Source organism: Anguilla anguilla, chromosome 9 (assembly GCF_013347855.1).
Source record: "Anguilla anguilla isolate fAngAng1 chromosome 9, fAngAng1.pri, whole genome shotgun sequence".
Taxonomy (NCBI): domain Eukaryota; kingdom Metazoa; phylum Chordata; class Actinopteri; order Anguilliformes; family Anguillidae; genus Anguilla; species Anguilla anguilla.
The window spans coordinates 2,581,808-2,598,032 of NC_049209.1; the positions used below are offsets into that span (position 1 = coordinate 2,581,808).

The following is a 16,225-nucleotide window of genomic DNA, read 5'->3' on the forward strand; positions in this document are numbered from 1 at the left end:
ACTCACTGGTGGAGAACAATCCATCCTGCATATCCACCATTTTCCTTCAGTTCAATTAAAGACATTTAATCAAAAGCTCCCCTTTAAAAACAACACCATTTCCCCCACCCCCCACACACCTCATCTACAGTTTTTTTTTTCCTTTTTCGAGAAGGCACATTTGTCAACAGGGGATGGGACTTTTTCTGTTCTCCCATAAAAACCCGGGTTGTACGCTACCTGCTCTTCGCGTGCAGTGATTCATTTAAAGAGCCGGGACCACGTGAAAGTATCATCTGAATACAAGACTGCGTTTGAGGGCAAGACAGGAAGTACAGTACTTGAGTACAGAACCGAAACAAAACGGGGCTACATTTATCACCCAAAGTAGCCCCCTATCCCCCACCCTCCCCCCGCTCACTTTGAGTCATTTCAGAAACAGATGGAAGGTATGCCTCAACATACATCTTTAAAGATGTTAACAAGCACCGAGATAACACACCCGGGCTAGGTCCACTTAATGGCTGTGTGTTACCATCCTGTGCTATTTTAAGACTTATTTGCATAGCAGCATTTTGAAGGAAATAGTCTTTTTTCTGATCTCGCGAAGCACCTTCGTGTAGTTCATTAACTGGGCTACGAGAAGCAAGCATCTAGGGGCTGAACTGGAACATCCTGAGCCTGCAGAAAAACACAGCCTCAGGACGGAGGAACAGGGCTGTAGAGCTTTTGGTTTGGCCCGTGTAAAAAGTCAGTAAGTCACACGGGTGTCCCCCCCACCCCTACGAAAGGTCCCAAATCCAAACCTCCAGGAGCGGTGTGGTGGTTCCTGGAGGAGGGCGCTGGTAATTAAGAAAGCGCATCAGAGGAGCGGTCCGCTCGGCCCGGCCCGAAATCCACGCGCGGCGGCCCTGTAAAAGTAGCGCTGCTGTAAAAAAAACATGTTCACTGCCGCTTCCAGGATTTTAAGAGCCAGTAAACACCGGAGCAGATGCCGCCATTTGTTCTCCTTTTTAAAAGGATGTAGATCAGAAGATCAAGAAAAGAAAAAAAAAAGGCTCGTCTCCAACTGTGTATGATGTGTGGGATGACCATCACCGCACGCTTCCTGTTCAACACACGCCTTTCGTTCCCCCGCCAACCCGAAAAACATATAACGGACGAATAGTTACCACTGCAGGATGGGAGATTCAAAAGGTTTTGTGTGTGTGTGTGTGTGTGCACATGCGTGTGTGTGCATGTGCACGTGTTCGTATATTTATTTTTTTTTTAAACGTTTCCACTTCCGTCTAAAATGGGTCTCGATTTATAATTTATCTCGAGGGTTCTTTAAAGCCGCCCTCTTCAAAGGGCTGAAGATGAGGGACCATTATCATCTGTATTCAAATTCACACTCTGTCACTTCCTGCTGTCCCGCTTTCAAGCACCCCGGCTGAGACCTGAGCGCGACTGCCGCCTCCCTGAGACCCGGCCAGATATCAGCCCCTGCCGAGTTCTACCTGGATCACAGGTACAGCACTTATGAACAGCAGGAGAGTTCTACCTGGATCACAGGTACAGCACTTATGAACAGCAGGAGAGTTCTACCTGGATCACAGGTACAGCACTTATGAACAGCAGGAGAGTTCTACCTGGATCACAAGTACAGCACTTATGAACAGCAGGAGAGTTCTACCTGGATCACAAGTACAGCACTTATGAACAGCAGGAGAGTTCTACCTGGATCACAGGTACAGCACTTATGAACAGCAGGAGAGTTCTACCTGGATCACAGGTACCGCACTCATGAACAGCAGGAGAGTTCTACCTGGATCACAGGTACTGCACTTATGAACAGCAGGAGAGTTCTACCTGGATCACAGGTACAGCACTTATGAACAGCAGGAGAGTTCTACCTGGATCACAGGTACAGCACTTATGAACAGCAGGAGAGTTCTACCTGGATCACAGGTACAGCACTTATGAACAGCAGGAGAGTTCTACCTGGATCACAGGTACAGCACTTATGAACAGCGGGAGAGTTCTACCTGGATCACAGGTACTGCACTTATGAACAGCGGGAGAGTTCTACCTGGATCACAGGTACAGCACTTATGAACAGCGGGAGAGTTCTACCTGGATCACAGGACAACAAACAGGATCCCTTAGGAGGTATTTGGCCACATTGCTGGATAGTAAATGTACCAAAAAAAAAGAGTTTTTAGATTCGTATTCCAGTGTGTATTCCACACAGACACGCACACATCCCCTAGTGAACTATATTGATGCATCTTAGCCCTGACACAGAGGTACCAGCTGAACCACGACACTAATCCCTCAACACTTTAAGGGCCTCTGTCAACCAGCAGACGTCCCAAAAACCTTTCCGCATGCTCACGATCATCAAATTAACTTTATCCTGCTCCTCGTGCAGCGCTCAACAGGCCGAGCAGCATTCAAATCCGCACAGGCACGAGCGGCTTGACGTGACCAGCGCACAAAGCCTCTTTGCCCTCCTGAAGAGCGTTCCTGGGGCAGTGCCTTATCACCGCCCGTCAGAGGCGTGGAGCTGGATTCTCTTACCCTCGGCTTGTGCGAAAGGATTACTGCGATTAAGCTACTGTTTCTCCTATTGTTTGCGCCGAGACTAAGGCTGGTTTAACAAGCCAGAATCAACACCGCTACACAATGTGTGACAAGGAAGTGGGATCTGGGAACATGCAATCCATGGCCACAGATGTAATAATGTCCTTTATCGAGGGAAAAAGGGGCAAATTCTGAGGAAACTGGGAAGCTGAGAGGCGCAGGGAAATAAATTCTTGACAAAATGAAAATGTGTGAAAGAAAATATCACATTTTGCTAGATTTCTTCACGTGGACGACCTGCATCATAGTTGAAACTGAACTTGAGAAGTGCCAACGGCAAGCTTGCATTTGTTTACCGGTTCCTTAATCCCGGACGTTTAGCTTCTCACTCTTAGCAAAACAACAGCTCTTCGAGCAATCCACGCCATGAGCCTTTGGGTTCAGGCTAACTTTTTTTTTTTTTTTTTTTTTTCCTTTGGAACTCTGGGAGTGGCTTCAGTAAACATTTGGGCTCCAAACCTCAATAAAGGATGACGAACCACCCCCTGAACACACACAAACAAACACAGGGTCCACACAAATCCACACAAAAAAAAAATCCCAGCCACACATTGTTTACACATCGCCTTTGACAGAAAAGGATCCAAGCGAAAGCCAAATGCGTAAAAGTCTGACGTCGGACGTGCACTCGTTCCTACAGAACACAGGTCAGTTCATATTAGAGATCACAGACTGTTACTCCAGGATTTCCACTAGATTTTCAAAAAAAAGGGAAGTGAGAAAGTCTGCTAACAGTATGGGAGATAAGCATCACTCTTAGAAACACACGGTAAAATGTCCAGTGCTAAAACGATTCTTACAGCATACATATGGGTCCACCTCTGGAAGGACCATATGCACTCTGTTAGAGTTGAATTAACACTGGACATTTTACTGTGCAGGGGAAATCAATCACTATTAGGGTGTCTTTCTGTTCTTATTGTGAATTCTGAGTACGATAACGACAGCGAAGACAGCACTCAATATAACCCAATTTCTGATTGGTGATTGAAAATACATAACTGCCAAAATTATTTTTGTAATGCATAGTACATTATAATTACATAGTAATAGATGTAATTCAGTTAATCACAAAAATTAATATAATCGGAACCCACCATTTGGACTCTTAGGTTTTGGAGTCCAAACTTTGACCCTGACTTTCTGCCTTCAAGCCTTTAGAATGTAATGATAAATCACACAGAATTCACAGATTTGCACAGATACTTTAGAAGGTGGCAGAAACCATGGGAACCCGACCGAAGAGCGCATGTGCCATACAAACCTGGCCACAAATGTGTGGGCAGCTTCCTCTTGTGCGATTCTGAGTGGCGCTGTGCGTTAATACGGAGATCTGCTGATAAACGCACATTTTTTGAGAAGAAAGGACCTCGCAGGTTCACATAAGATGTCATGTTTTCCGGGAAAGCCCCTGAACTTTGACGCCAACAAAGGAAGCCGGGTGGACTTTTGCAGCAGGCCTCGATCTGGCAACTGTGGAATACGTCTCTTGAATTTGCCCTCTGCTTCCTGATTCACACTTTAAAGCATGATAGCATGATTATACAATCAAAAGAAAGAATTCAGCTTCTGCATTACTCCGTCAAAGTTGATACTGCACTTCAAGAGAACAAAAGTACGCAAACAGTTTTCCTGACAGCTAAAGCAGCAACAAACTTTGATCAGTTATATATGCCCTGCAGCTATACAGTGACTAAACCATAGAGTAAGCGGAAAGATACTGGTGGGGGCCCAATCCTATATTCATTTATTTTCTTTATTCTTGGGAAGTTATATGGGGATGCTAGGAGCATAACTCCAGATTACAAAAGAGTCGACCACAACCCAAAACTTACATAATAATTATAATACGGCCATGCATACATGATCTAATAACAATTAAAGAAGAGTCATGAAATTATTTGCAATGTTTTTTTGTTGTTGATTGAATGTGAAAAAAGGTCATTTCAAGAATGGCAAATGTTCTATAAAAATGAGCACAAGAGAAAGCAAGGTTTTGAAGGCTTTTCTTCTACCCTCCCTCCCTCCCTCTCTGTCTGTCTCTCGTGTTCCCTCGCTCTCTGGCAGACGAGTTAATGCCCATCTTCCTCTTGAAGGACCACATACTCCACATCACAGCGTCTTTGTTCTCCTCTGATTAGCCCGAGAGGTTAGCTCTCCTTGCACAGAACCAGCCGCAAACATCCCTCTGATCTCCCCCGGGAGGCAGAGAGACGGGACCAGGAGGACGTCGGGCGGAAGCGTGGAGGAGACCGGGAGGCGACCGGCGCGGCGTTCCCAAGGCCAAATCCCACATCCAGTCCCCCCGTCCCACTCAGCATTCACCACCGCCCTCCCGTTCGACACCCGCCGCCGCCGTCCCCCATTCGCTCGCACTTCCACAGACAAATCCAGCGTCTCGCCCTGATCCCCCAAATTAAACAAACGTCTTTCTCGTAATCCGCGGAATTACAACCACCCGTCAAAGAGCTGCCACTACACAAGTGCAATTGTTCATCCAAATAAAATGATTTTTTAAAGTCTATCTCGAATTTTCACAAATCCTCTCCCCCCCTCTTTTGAAACACTGGCATGAGAAGAACAGACAGCGAGCCTATATGAACGACGGAGGAAAAGGACAGTTCTCTTCCATATCCCCCCAGACGGACAGACTATAGTGTGGAGAATAGGGCTGCATCCTTAGATGAAGAGCCTGCTTATAGCTTTGAGATGTTTAAGTACTTCTGTTGCAGATTAAGACTATTGAACTGCACTGCAAATGTTAACAGAAACGCTTGTAATTTCACGGTGAAGATGTTGGCAGCAAATCTGAAATAATAAATGTAATTTAATTGTCGGGGGGGGGGGGGGGTTGAATGCCTTGGCAATACACTCTGCTTGGATAAGTTTCTATGGATTTATTGATCGAAACAAATCAAAAACATTTTAATCTTTTAAAGACAATACTGTTTTAGAGTCCCCCCCCCACCACCCCCCCTAAAGTATTGCCATCTAACATTTTCTGCAAATCTGCTTATCCAATGGCCAAGTATTATAATTTTCACAAAAGCAACCAAAGCAAACTTCTAATTCCCAAACATCAAAATCCAATCCAGATTCATTGCAATATTAAGCATTGTAAAGTGGTAAAAAGAATTTTAAGCTACATGTTTTTTGTGCAAAGACAGCAAAAAATTGCTTTTCATTTACAAAAAGTAACAAGCAAGTTATTTTACGCGGAGAAAAAGAACAAAGAAAATACACAATAAATACACTTCAATTGAGGGTATAAATTCCAAGTAATGAAAGATATAATTAGTCTCTGTTGAGAACTTTGAAAGATATGTGGCTTCAGACAAAAAAAAAAAAAACATTTAAAGAATTCCTTAAGGCAGGGAGAGGGAGAAAAAAAGGCTCACCTTCTCCAAGGTAAACATCACCATAAGACCAAGGATGAGTTCTCAATCCACAACTCTGTTTCCCCCAACACCCCGCTCTTATGCTATAATCACCATCTTCCTCTCAATCCCCTCTTATTCCTGTGGCCTTGTTGCTTAATTACAAGGAAGCCGACAGTGAGTACAGAGTAAAGCCGCGGGGACGCGCTGCAAGGAAAGTTCTCTTTACTCCTCACAGAACATCTGAGCCCCTGCGTTCTGCACTACGGGGAAAGCAGAGATAAATATATGTCCCTTTCTAAAAAATCATACAGGTAAGAAGGCAAATAAATGCCCCTTTCTAAAAATCTTACAGGTAAAAAAGGCAGCTGAAAAACTGCTGAGGACTTCACGTGAGGGGGACAACACTTTCTGTCAAAATGCTTCATCCGGGACAAACTCTCCTCGGTTCAGCATTACAAATACATACGGGCTACGATACCTACATGCAGGTTACAATACCTACGTGTAAAATGTTTGATCAACTTTAACTTAAGTCTATTTTTTTTATTTGCTTCCATGTTCCTCAGTTTGTTAATGAAACCAAACCTAAATGTAGTGCACTTGTCTACACAAAGCAAATGAAAGAATGAAAATAAATGTGTAAGTAAACACAGCTACTGGGTGTTGCGTCATGTAACTAAAAATATTTCACTTCATTGTAACCAACCTTTCAGTACAGTTTTAAAAAAATGAGGTATATCCACAAACTACTAAAATGAACCCAGTAAAATATGAATAATTCTAAATTCTATATCGGTTTTAAGTACACCGATATAAATTCCTAGATACACGCCATTCGGATTTATCCAGGATTTTAAAGTGACAGAACCTAGTCCTATACACTAGGGCATTGAAGGGGCCCTCACATCTATTTGGTGTACCTGAACCTCCAGCCAGTCCTGCTGTTATTTTTACAACCGTACCTTCCTAATACACAATTTGCACAGGACAAAACAAACGGTGAACATTTCCTCTCAGCACAACCCGTGGAGTGAATCTCTGCTGTCACGCGACGACAAAAATGTTCCGAAGTAATGTACATCATGTACTTACGGAAACGGCGATGAACAAAATGATGAAGAATTGTTTTTTAAACTTTTTGGTCACATCGATCGTGGCACTTCCCTTCGTGGCATCAACACAAAAAGACTTCACAACAGTCGCTGCTGAGGGAGTTTTTTTTTTGAGTGACACGTTATAAAAATGGAAACTAGGTTGGAAAGGTGAAAAGAGGCACGTTACATTAATTAACACGGGGCCTTGCACCTTTTCCAGCTTTTGACTTGGAACGGAGGGGAATCTCATGGCCTCTCTGGAGGTGTGTGTTTACCTCACAGCAGTCCAGTGTGAGGTCCATGACAAGTGTTTGTGATAAGACGAAAGAAACACTTGCAGTATGCATGCAAAGGCTGGGACAATACACACACTGCCATTTTTTTCTTTTTTTCCCCCGCAGAAGTATAGTAGTATATCCTAATAGCCTATGCAGAGCTTAACAGAATGGCGGAACTTGTTTTGCTATAATGGTTTTACAAGCGAGTAATTCTAAGAACAATTACTACATACATCTTACGTCCGTCCATGACACTAAAAAGTAGGCCTAATGTGCACCTTTAAATATCGAGAAAGGAGATATTCAGTAAAATGTAGTCGCGTGTTTAACAAAAGCAAGGACAGCGTACACAAGTTTAGCAGTGATTCACTTACGGATGGTGACACAGATCCGTTCGGCAGGTATGGATCAGGCAACATCAGAAACGGGTATCCCGAATAGGCTGCAGTCTTGTACATTCCCCCATCTTGGTGTTTTGACACTGAGAAACAGGAAATCAGAAGTGATGATGAGCGTTGTTTTTGTTTGTTTGTTTTTGCTTGTGCAAACAATGAAGGTGACACGTCGAAATTAAGCAGAAATTCAACATATTGGTGTCCTCTAGGCAGAAAGTAAAGATCTTTCTCGCCGATTTCTGATATGCCAGGAACTTTGTCAGCACGAAATGAAACAACTGTGTTGTCTTAACTTCACACAGGTTAGCCACCAACCCGACAGCCCAGCGCATCACGTTTATTGTTGTTCATTTTAACACTAACAAAACACAATTTTCCCCCTCTGTATTCTGCAACAATAAATGAGCAGCATCCGCGTGCTTGGGTGAATGTTTTCAAAATAAGAGGACGAGCGACGCAGCAACACAAAGCGGCCTCGGCTTCCAATGCCAATTTACGCACACTTGACTGGGATTTTATTTTAAATATGCTCGCCAGAAACGATTTTGTTTCTCAACTAAATTCAAGAGGACGAAAGCATGACGTGATATGCAATCCCAGGGCACCGAATAGGGTCACAATTACTGCAGCATTAGTCATCGATCGTGTCACGCATGGATAATCTTAAAACGGGCAAACTACTCCAAAACTTTTTACTGAAACTTTAAATTGGCGAATTACGGAACCGCCTTTCGTGTGGTTTGCTAACACACCTGACGACGCAATTCGTTATTTCAAGTTTACGTGAGTTTGAGTTAGAAAAAACCCCATTAGATTCTGGAATGCCCTGAATCGTTGCTTGAACAGGGGGGCAACAACACCCAAACATCGCTGCCCGCAGTTTTTATCTTGCCTCTGCTGTGGTATGTAACGTTTCATTAGTTTAAGATTAGATTACTCGCAAAAACATCTGCAGACAAGCGCATCGTTCGCTCACCGTCGTCGAGGTGATCTCTGTGTTTGTCTGAGTAAACTCTCTGTTCGTCCTGCTGACCGCGTCGGACCGCCTGTAAAGATCCGTGAGAAATGACAAAAACATGGTTTAAGTTATAGCAACAACCCATCCATGCATAACGACAAACAAACTTTAACAAGACCCTCTCGAGAAGACAATTTCGGCGAGGAAGGCAGTCTCTCACCCCGGGACCTGCAACGGTGTTTGGATTTTGATTAATCTCCGATTCATTCACCAAGGACGATTTCAGGTCAGCTAAATCCCTTTCAGTGAACGCATTTTCTTGTATTTTTTCATCTTGCTCGCCTTCATCCTTGAAAGAAATCATTTCGTCGTTGGCTCCAAGATCATCCCCGCCACCACTATTTAGTTGAGGCATTTTGCTAAGAACAACAAACAAGAAGTAAACGCTGTTTTTTTTCTCCTTTCGAAAGACAGAAAGGTTCAAAACTTTTCGTATTGTTCTGCCCGATTGATACTCTAAGACAGGGCGAATGTATGAAACTAAACAAAAGTTGTTATGCTATGAAGTACCCCCCGCACGTTGAACGTAATGCACCCCGGCAGCAACAAATAGGGCATTTGAGCTCAAGACAAGGCGAGAGCTTCTAACATCAAAGAGCACCGCCTGGTGATTGACAGATTCAATGACTTGTTGGGGGTTGTACAATTGTTTCAGCAAAGGTTTCCGCTCTTAAAGAGACACCGCTTCTTGGGAGAATGCTTGCAATATTCATGAGTTATCGCTGTAGGATAGCTGTTTTAATTCAGCCACTCGTTTTAAGATAACTGCACTTTTTGCTAATTAAGTGAAATTGAACAGTAATTATATATTTATGTTACGACAAATGTATTTTCGCATTTATAATTATTAGTACCGATAAGATTTACTGTCGTTTGTGCGTTTGCGGCCGCCTGGCGTCTTGCAAAAACAAACAAACACAAAAAAACCCGTTGTGAATGTTATTCAATTAAAAAATTTCCCCTCTGAACGAAGTTTTTGCTCTTAAACTGCAGAATATTCTGTATGTACGTCTCGACACATAGGATGTTTAGTGTGGTAAAATGTATCCTATATAGCATTTCTGAATACGAATTTCTGCGCAATAAACGTGCCATTTGAGGCCAGTATTTGCTGTTGCTCCTTGTCAAACAGCAAGAGGACCTTGACCTTTTGTGGTAGACCTTACCACTGTAAAACTATTTCGTCATTAATTAAGATCATGTTATAAGCATTACATAAACTACTTTATGTAGTAGGACCATTAGCTGATTGGCGAGGTTCACTCCTTGAACATTCACTGAATTCTAAGAGGTTCTAGAACAGGTAAAATCTCACCAAGTTATCCATAGCCTATTTGGCTTGAATACTGATGCGTGTTACTAATATGTGCAAGGGACCCACATGAATACAGGTCAAATAAAAATCTTTACTTTAATCAGTTTAGCGCACAAATATCCAAAAACACACATTTTGTTAAGGATCTGGATCCATATTCAATTAACAAATTATCAAAATCAACATACGCTCAAGTGGACCCAAAAACAATACACTCACATGTGCTCTGTCTGTCTCGATTTTAAACTCAGCTTTTAGCTTAACCAAGGAAGAAGAGAATAGAAATTTGCTTGCTCTCAAATGCAGAAACTCTTGCACATCCAGATACACGGGGCACAACTATCACGTGCAATGAGAGCACTTTATATATCAGCATAAAGCTGTGTATGTTTTCACAGAGGAAACTTGCTAATGACAACAGTTTTGTGTCAATGGAAAGTGAAAGATTTTAAAAGTGTATATGTATCTTTTTCAGAATTTGCGAGGCAATTCATAGAGCATGGTCTCCTTCAAATCTCTTTAGCTCCACAGTATGTTCATTATGATGGTCATTTTCAATTAAACCCCTGTGGCAAAGGGGGTGCGATAAAAATAAATGTTCTGGTCTGTCAGTATGGGAATTTTGTAGAAATCTGAAAAGAGTATCAATGATTACCATCATTTTGGAGAAAAACTGCAATAGATTCACACACACAAAAATAGTTGTGTACAAACCAGCTGCTTTGCAAAATTACATACATTTAACACTGTGGATCAAAGACTTTCGAAAGACTGTTGCTTGTCTAACAAGTAAAGCTGTTGTATCTATTCTTTAGTACATTTATGCATTTTTAATTAAAGTGCAGTAGCCTGGTCTTTTGAGATTTAATTGAGAAATAGTTCTATTCCTTCATGCTGTGACTTCATGTTTGGTTTAATCTACTGCCTTGAATGAAGACCATGAGCCACAGCTGAGAAACAAAATTAAATACAAACAGAAAATGTGTCTGGTATTTGCATAAAGCTGCATATTTATGCAATATCATCCGTGCATATTAATAAAAAGATTAAAACGAGCAGTTTAATATATGCAAATCTAAATTATAAATGAGTTGTTTAAACTCCTTGTTTATTCGCCTTGATTAAATATAGACAGATGTTTTTTCTCAGGGGAAGCTTCGTATACTGATCATCACTTGAGCGTTACTTTAGTTAATTCGCTTCTTCCGTAGCCCACTATGTCTTCGCCGTTAGTCTCCTGTCTGGTGGTCAGTGTACCTGAAATGTTCATTGTTAATTTGATTGTGCTTTTGAGTCGTCCTGCGCTGGATTGAATTGTTGCTCTCGTTTCTGACCCCCCCAGCAGTCCTATCTGTTTTGACTCTGCATGACTCATTCTTCGCCGCTACTCCTGACTCCGTCTCTTATCTCTTTCGGTAATTACAGTCACGACGTCACGTTTCAGTAAATTATACTTTGCCTTAGGAACAGGAAACACAAAAAAAAGAAAGAAAGGAGAGAGAGAGAGAGAGAAAAGATCAGCAGCCGCCGCCAAACAGCGGCAATTCTTGTAGAGAGAAAAGTATAACGTTTGTAGCGTCCCCGCAGGCAATGGTTTGACAGCAGAATCCAAATACTGTAGAATCGTTGCCCTGACGGCAACCGCTACACACCTACAGCAGGTATAAATCTAAGGAGTGTGATTAAACTACGCATACATCCACTGTGTGAGATTCAGTGTTTAGTATATTGAGATTCATTTCATGTTATTTTAAAAAATATCCTATTTCATATAACTCCACAGCAAGCCAAAAAAGAAAAGAAAAGAATATTTAGAAACTCTTGGGGGGAAAAAACACTGCTTTGCCATTTATTACCTATGGTCTCACTTTAGTATTCAGAATTTTGTTTTGTAGAAAAATAGCCCATTTTTGAAGCTTCAGTCATTTTAAAGGGATGAGCTTTTCCTTTAATATATGCTTTTAAACACTTCCATGCCAGCTGTAGTTGATATTAACCACATGCTAGTGGTTATAATTTGAAGAAATCCAAATTATATAGTATTGAAGTCCTTATTTATAGTAGCTTAGATGTTGTGCGTGTTTTCAAACATCTGGAAGGCTCAAAAGAAGCCAAATACACTGAAAAGGGCAAATGCATTGAATGTTTGGAAATAAGGTTTTTCTGCAAATATCTTCTGTCTTCATTTTCCTGTGGAAGACATTTACATTTTGCTGCACATCTTACCATTGCAAATGCGGCTGACTGCAGGGTCTGAATGAAGTCCTTATTCTCTTAGGAAGAAAAAGTCATAAAAACAGTAGTCTTAATAGACTTGGCAGGACATTGTTTTTGTGAAATTCTTCTGATTGAGATGAGTCTACACTAGTCGCACTGAGCTGTGTGTCACCATTTATTGTGACATACATTTGAAAGAATGTCCTTCTGTTTTGATCTTTTAAATCCATCCTCAGTTTCTGTGGCTGTAACTTAATAGAGAAGCAAAATTATTATCAGACTCTTTTTTTTTTTAGAAAATTAAAAGTGAGTGTAGGGAACACCAGACTTATTTTATTCAGTTCTTTCTAGTGAAATGACGGGAACTATGACCCTTATTTCAAAAATCTCCTTTTTTAATTATTAGAGATAAACCTTTCTGTTCTGCACATGGGATACATGACAGATCTTTTTTTTTTTTTTTTTTAATGGATACTCTCTTTTCTAAACAAACTTCAGGCACATTAAAGTAGAAAACAAATTAAATCATATCCTTTCATTGAGGTCAGCCCACATCGAAGCAAGCGGTTCGTAACTCGAGCCATTTGTGCGTGTTTCAGTGCAGTTTCCTTACAGATAGTATGTTCTCTAAAGCTCCATCCAGTTTGTCATGGAAAACCTCACAAACTTGTTCTTGTTCTGTAGAGCCCACGCTCTTTCCCACAGGGTTTGGCTGATTCAAAATATGATCACATTCCAAAACTGGGATTTCACGCTGGACACTTGCGTAAAAGAAAAAACAAACATTTAAGGCAATTGACCCAGGCAGGAAAAATGGCCGTATGCCTCTTTTTTTGAGTCACAAGCTTGAAACATGAATTATGATTGCATGCAAAACATTTATGGCTTTGTAGAAATTGAATTGGGCCTCTTTTCGGTGCTTGTATTAACACATCATACTGTTCAGTTCCTGAAGCAATATGGGTAAGGTCATGTTCATCCTTGAGCCAGCCCAAGTGTCAAAAAACTTTTCCAGAGTTTAATGAAATCTCTCTTAATGCTGAGGCGTCAGAGTTCATTGCACAACCTGTATTTTAAAAATGATAAATAGTGGAAGCGTACAGGCGCAGAGTAATTGTTGAAAATGCGTGAGGGCTCTTATCAGGGCAATTTTTCAAATCTCATTCTGCGTTGTCATGGCTGTGCCGTTTCCTCCTGGTCACATGACCTGGATCATCGTGACTGTTTAAATCTGAATTGCAAAGTGTTATTTCTGAAGGTTCCTTGAAAACACAAAGCTCCAAGATATACAGTATTGAAAAATATTGTTGTGCTCTAAGACAGCAATGTCAAGATTAATTTCAGTCCGCCGATAATTAAATTTATAATAAGTAAATATTCATAGCAATGGCAGATCTGTGCGTTCACTACTCATCATGGGGAACGATCTGTGTTGGGATTCTTTCATATTTTCATAATTTTACTCATCGCAGGCTTGAAATGGGAAGCTCTTGTAACACAGCACTGGTTTGTTTGCGTGAGCGGATTTTGCACCTGAAAATCGGGCCAGAAGTGGATGGTTTATTCGAAGGAGATCTGAAAAGGAGAACGAAGTATTCTTAAGCAGTGAAACCCTAAAGGCCAGTTCAGATCAATGATTTGCCACAAGACTGGATGCAACTTGCAAAATTCCAAGACGTCTGATTGTAAACGTTCTAAAACTGCACTTGGCGATTTGACAAGGTGGGTCTTTTGAGACCCCAGGCAACGGCTTCAGACGCTCAGCAACTAACCAGTTCACACCGCTGCAATTTTCTGTGCAACATTCTAAAACCGTTTCGTCTCGTTGCGAATCATTGATCTGAAGTGGCCTTTAGAGACCTTACAAACTGTATATGGCCTGACGGACCCTACAAGGCTGTATGTGCCGTGCTGGCGGGTCCTTAAGGACGTTTCCAGCCTGCGTTGTGACAGGAGAAGTTTGGTTGCCTTTCCAGCTCTCCCATGATTCCCTTATGCAGAGGCAACCGTGTAGGAAACCCAACCGTCCAATGGGAAACAGATCTGTGGCTGTGAGTGCCTATTGGAGTGATGGCTGTTGGTGGCTGTTTGAGTGTGTTTTTTTTATACAGCAGTTGGTAACTCCTTTGCCTGGTTCTCAATGGTGTGGGGTAAATGGTAAATGGACTGCATTTATATAGCGCTTTTATCCAAAGCGCTTTACAATTGATGCCTCTCATTCGCCAGAGCAGTTAGAGGTTAGGGGTGAGGTGTCTTGCTCAAGGACACTTCGACATGCCCAGGGCGGGGTTTGAACCGGCAACCCTCCGACTGCCAGACAATCGGTCTTACCTCCTGAGCTATATCGCCCCTTGCGGGGGGTGGGGGGGTGGGGGGTTTGTTTGAATCATAAGCGGTTCCTTTCTTTTCTCTATACGTTCCTCTTTCCATCACTTTGGTACAAGTTAATACTCATTTCATCTGTCCATAAGAGTTAGTTCCAGAAACCTACAGTTTTGTAAATGTGCTTTTTTAGAAAACTCTAACCTGGCTGGTCTGATTTTGAGGCTTACCAGTGGCTTGCATCTTGCAGTGAACCCTCTGAGGTTATGCTGGTGTAGACTTCTCTTTGTTTTACTCTTTGACACATCTATGCCTACATCCTGGAGAGTGTTATTGATCTGCTCGACAGTTGAAAAGGAGTTTTCTTCACAATCAAAGTATCCTTTGGTCAACCATCTACTATTGTTGAGCTCACCAGTGCATATACCAAACAATTGATTTTGACAACCCAATGTTTTGGTTCTGTCTCGGATCGATTTATTCAAAATTTTTCCACCCAATGATGGCCTGCTTTACTGGCATTGACACTTCTTTGGCCCTCATATTGAGAGAGAACAGACTCCAAATGCTAATTCCTCACCAGAAATCTACTCTAGGCCTTTTGTTAGCTTTCTCATGCATGAACTACTGATGTATAATGCACAGTTGGCTAAGAAACAGCTGAGCAGAAATTGTACAGTAACTTTAGGTCCCCCGAGATAGCGGGACTATGTACACAAAGGACTGAAATTCCTACAGGGTTCATCCGATATGGGTGTGAATACTCGCAAATTAAAGCCGACGGTCTGGACTTTAACCTCACGTTCATTGTTTTCACTCAACCATCCATCCATCCATTATCTAACCCGCTTATTCCTGGTCAGGGTTGCGGGAGGTGCTGGAGCCTATCCCAGCATGCATTAGGCGAGAGGCAGGAATACACCCTGGACAGTCGCAGGGCACACGCACCACTCGCTCACACGCTCATACCCAGGGGTCTTTGGATCGTGGAAGGAAACGGGAGTGCCCTGGAGGAAACCCACATGAACACGGGGAGATCATTCAAACTCCATGCAGCAAGGCTGCAGTTGGGTTTCAAACCAAGGGATTGACCTTCTTGCTGTGCGGAAACAGCGCTACCCACTGCACCACCGTGCCGCCCCATTGTTTTCAGTTCAAACCCAATGTACGGAAGTACAGAGCCAAAACAACAACATTTGTGTCACTGTAATTATGGACTGCACAATATATATATACAATATGACCAAAAGTATCTAGGCACCCCTTGGTCTGAGGCTATTTTTCATGGTTTGGGCTAGGCCCCTTAGTTCTAGTGAAGGCAAATATTAATGCTACAGCATTCAATCAAATCCTACACGATTCTGTACTCCCCCAACAGTTTGGGGAAGGCCCTTTCCTGTTTCAGCATGACAGTGCCCCCAGGCACACAATGAGGTCCAAATAGGAAGGTTTTGTGGAGAACGGTGTGAAAGTTCTTGACTGGCCTGCACAGAGCCCTGACCTCAACCCCATTCAACACATTTGAGATAAATTGGAAAGCAAACTGCGACCCAGGTCTAATCGCCCAATCACTGCCCGACTTCACTAACGCTCTTCTGTCTG

General features: G+C 42.2%; 1 protein-coding gene across 16 annotated transcripts in view; it reads right to left on the bottom strand.

The window, feature by feature from the left end:
- Window positions 1-9,707, bottom strand: part of tcf7 (transcription factor 7) — a 52,798-nt gene extending 43,091 nt beyond the window's left edge. For 2 of the 16 annotated variants that reach the window (XM_035434531.1, XM_035434527.1), the window contains exons 1-4: window positions 8,930-9,706; window positions 8,728-8,797; window positions 7,731-7,837; window positions 786-890 (exon numbers count right to left, since the gene is read on the bottom strand). In XM_035434531.1, coding sequence (XP_035290422.1) covers window positions 786-890; window positions 7,731-7,837; window positions 8,728-8,797; window positions 8,930-9,124 — 477 coding nt within the window. In that variant the 5' untranslated portion in view covers window positions 9,125-9,706. Of the gene's footprint in view, window positions 1-785; window positions 891-7,730; window positions 7,838-8,727; window positions 8,798-8,929 lie in introns of all 16 variants that reach the window. The other 14 variants (XM_035434537.1, XM_035434536.1, XM_035434538.1 and 11 more) reach the window with 12 other exon arrangements.
- Window positions 9,708-16,225: the final 6,518 nt, after the last annotated feature.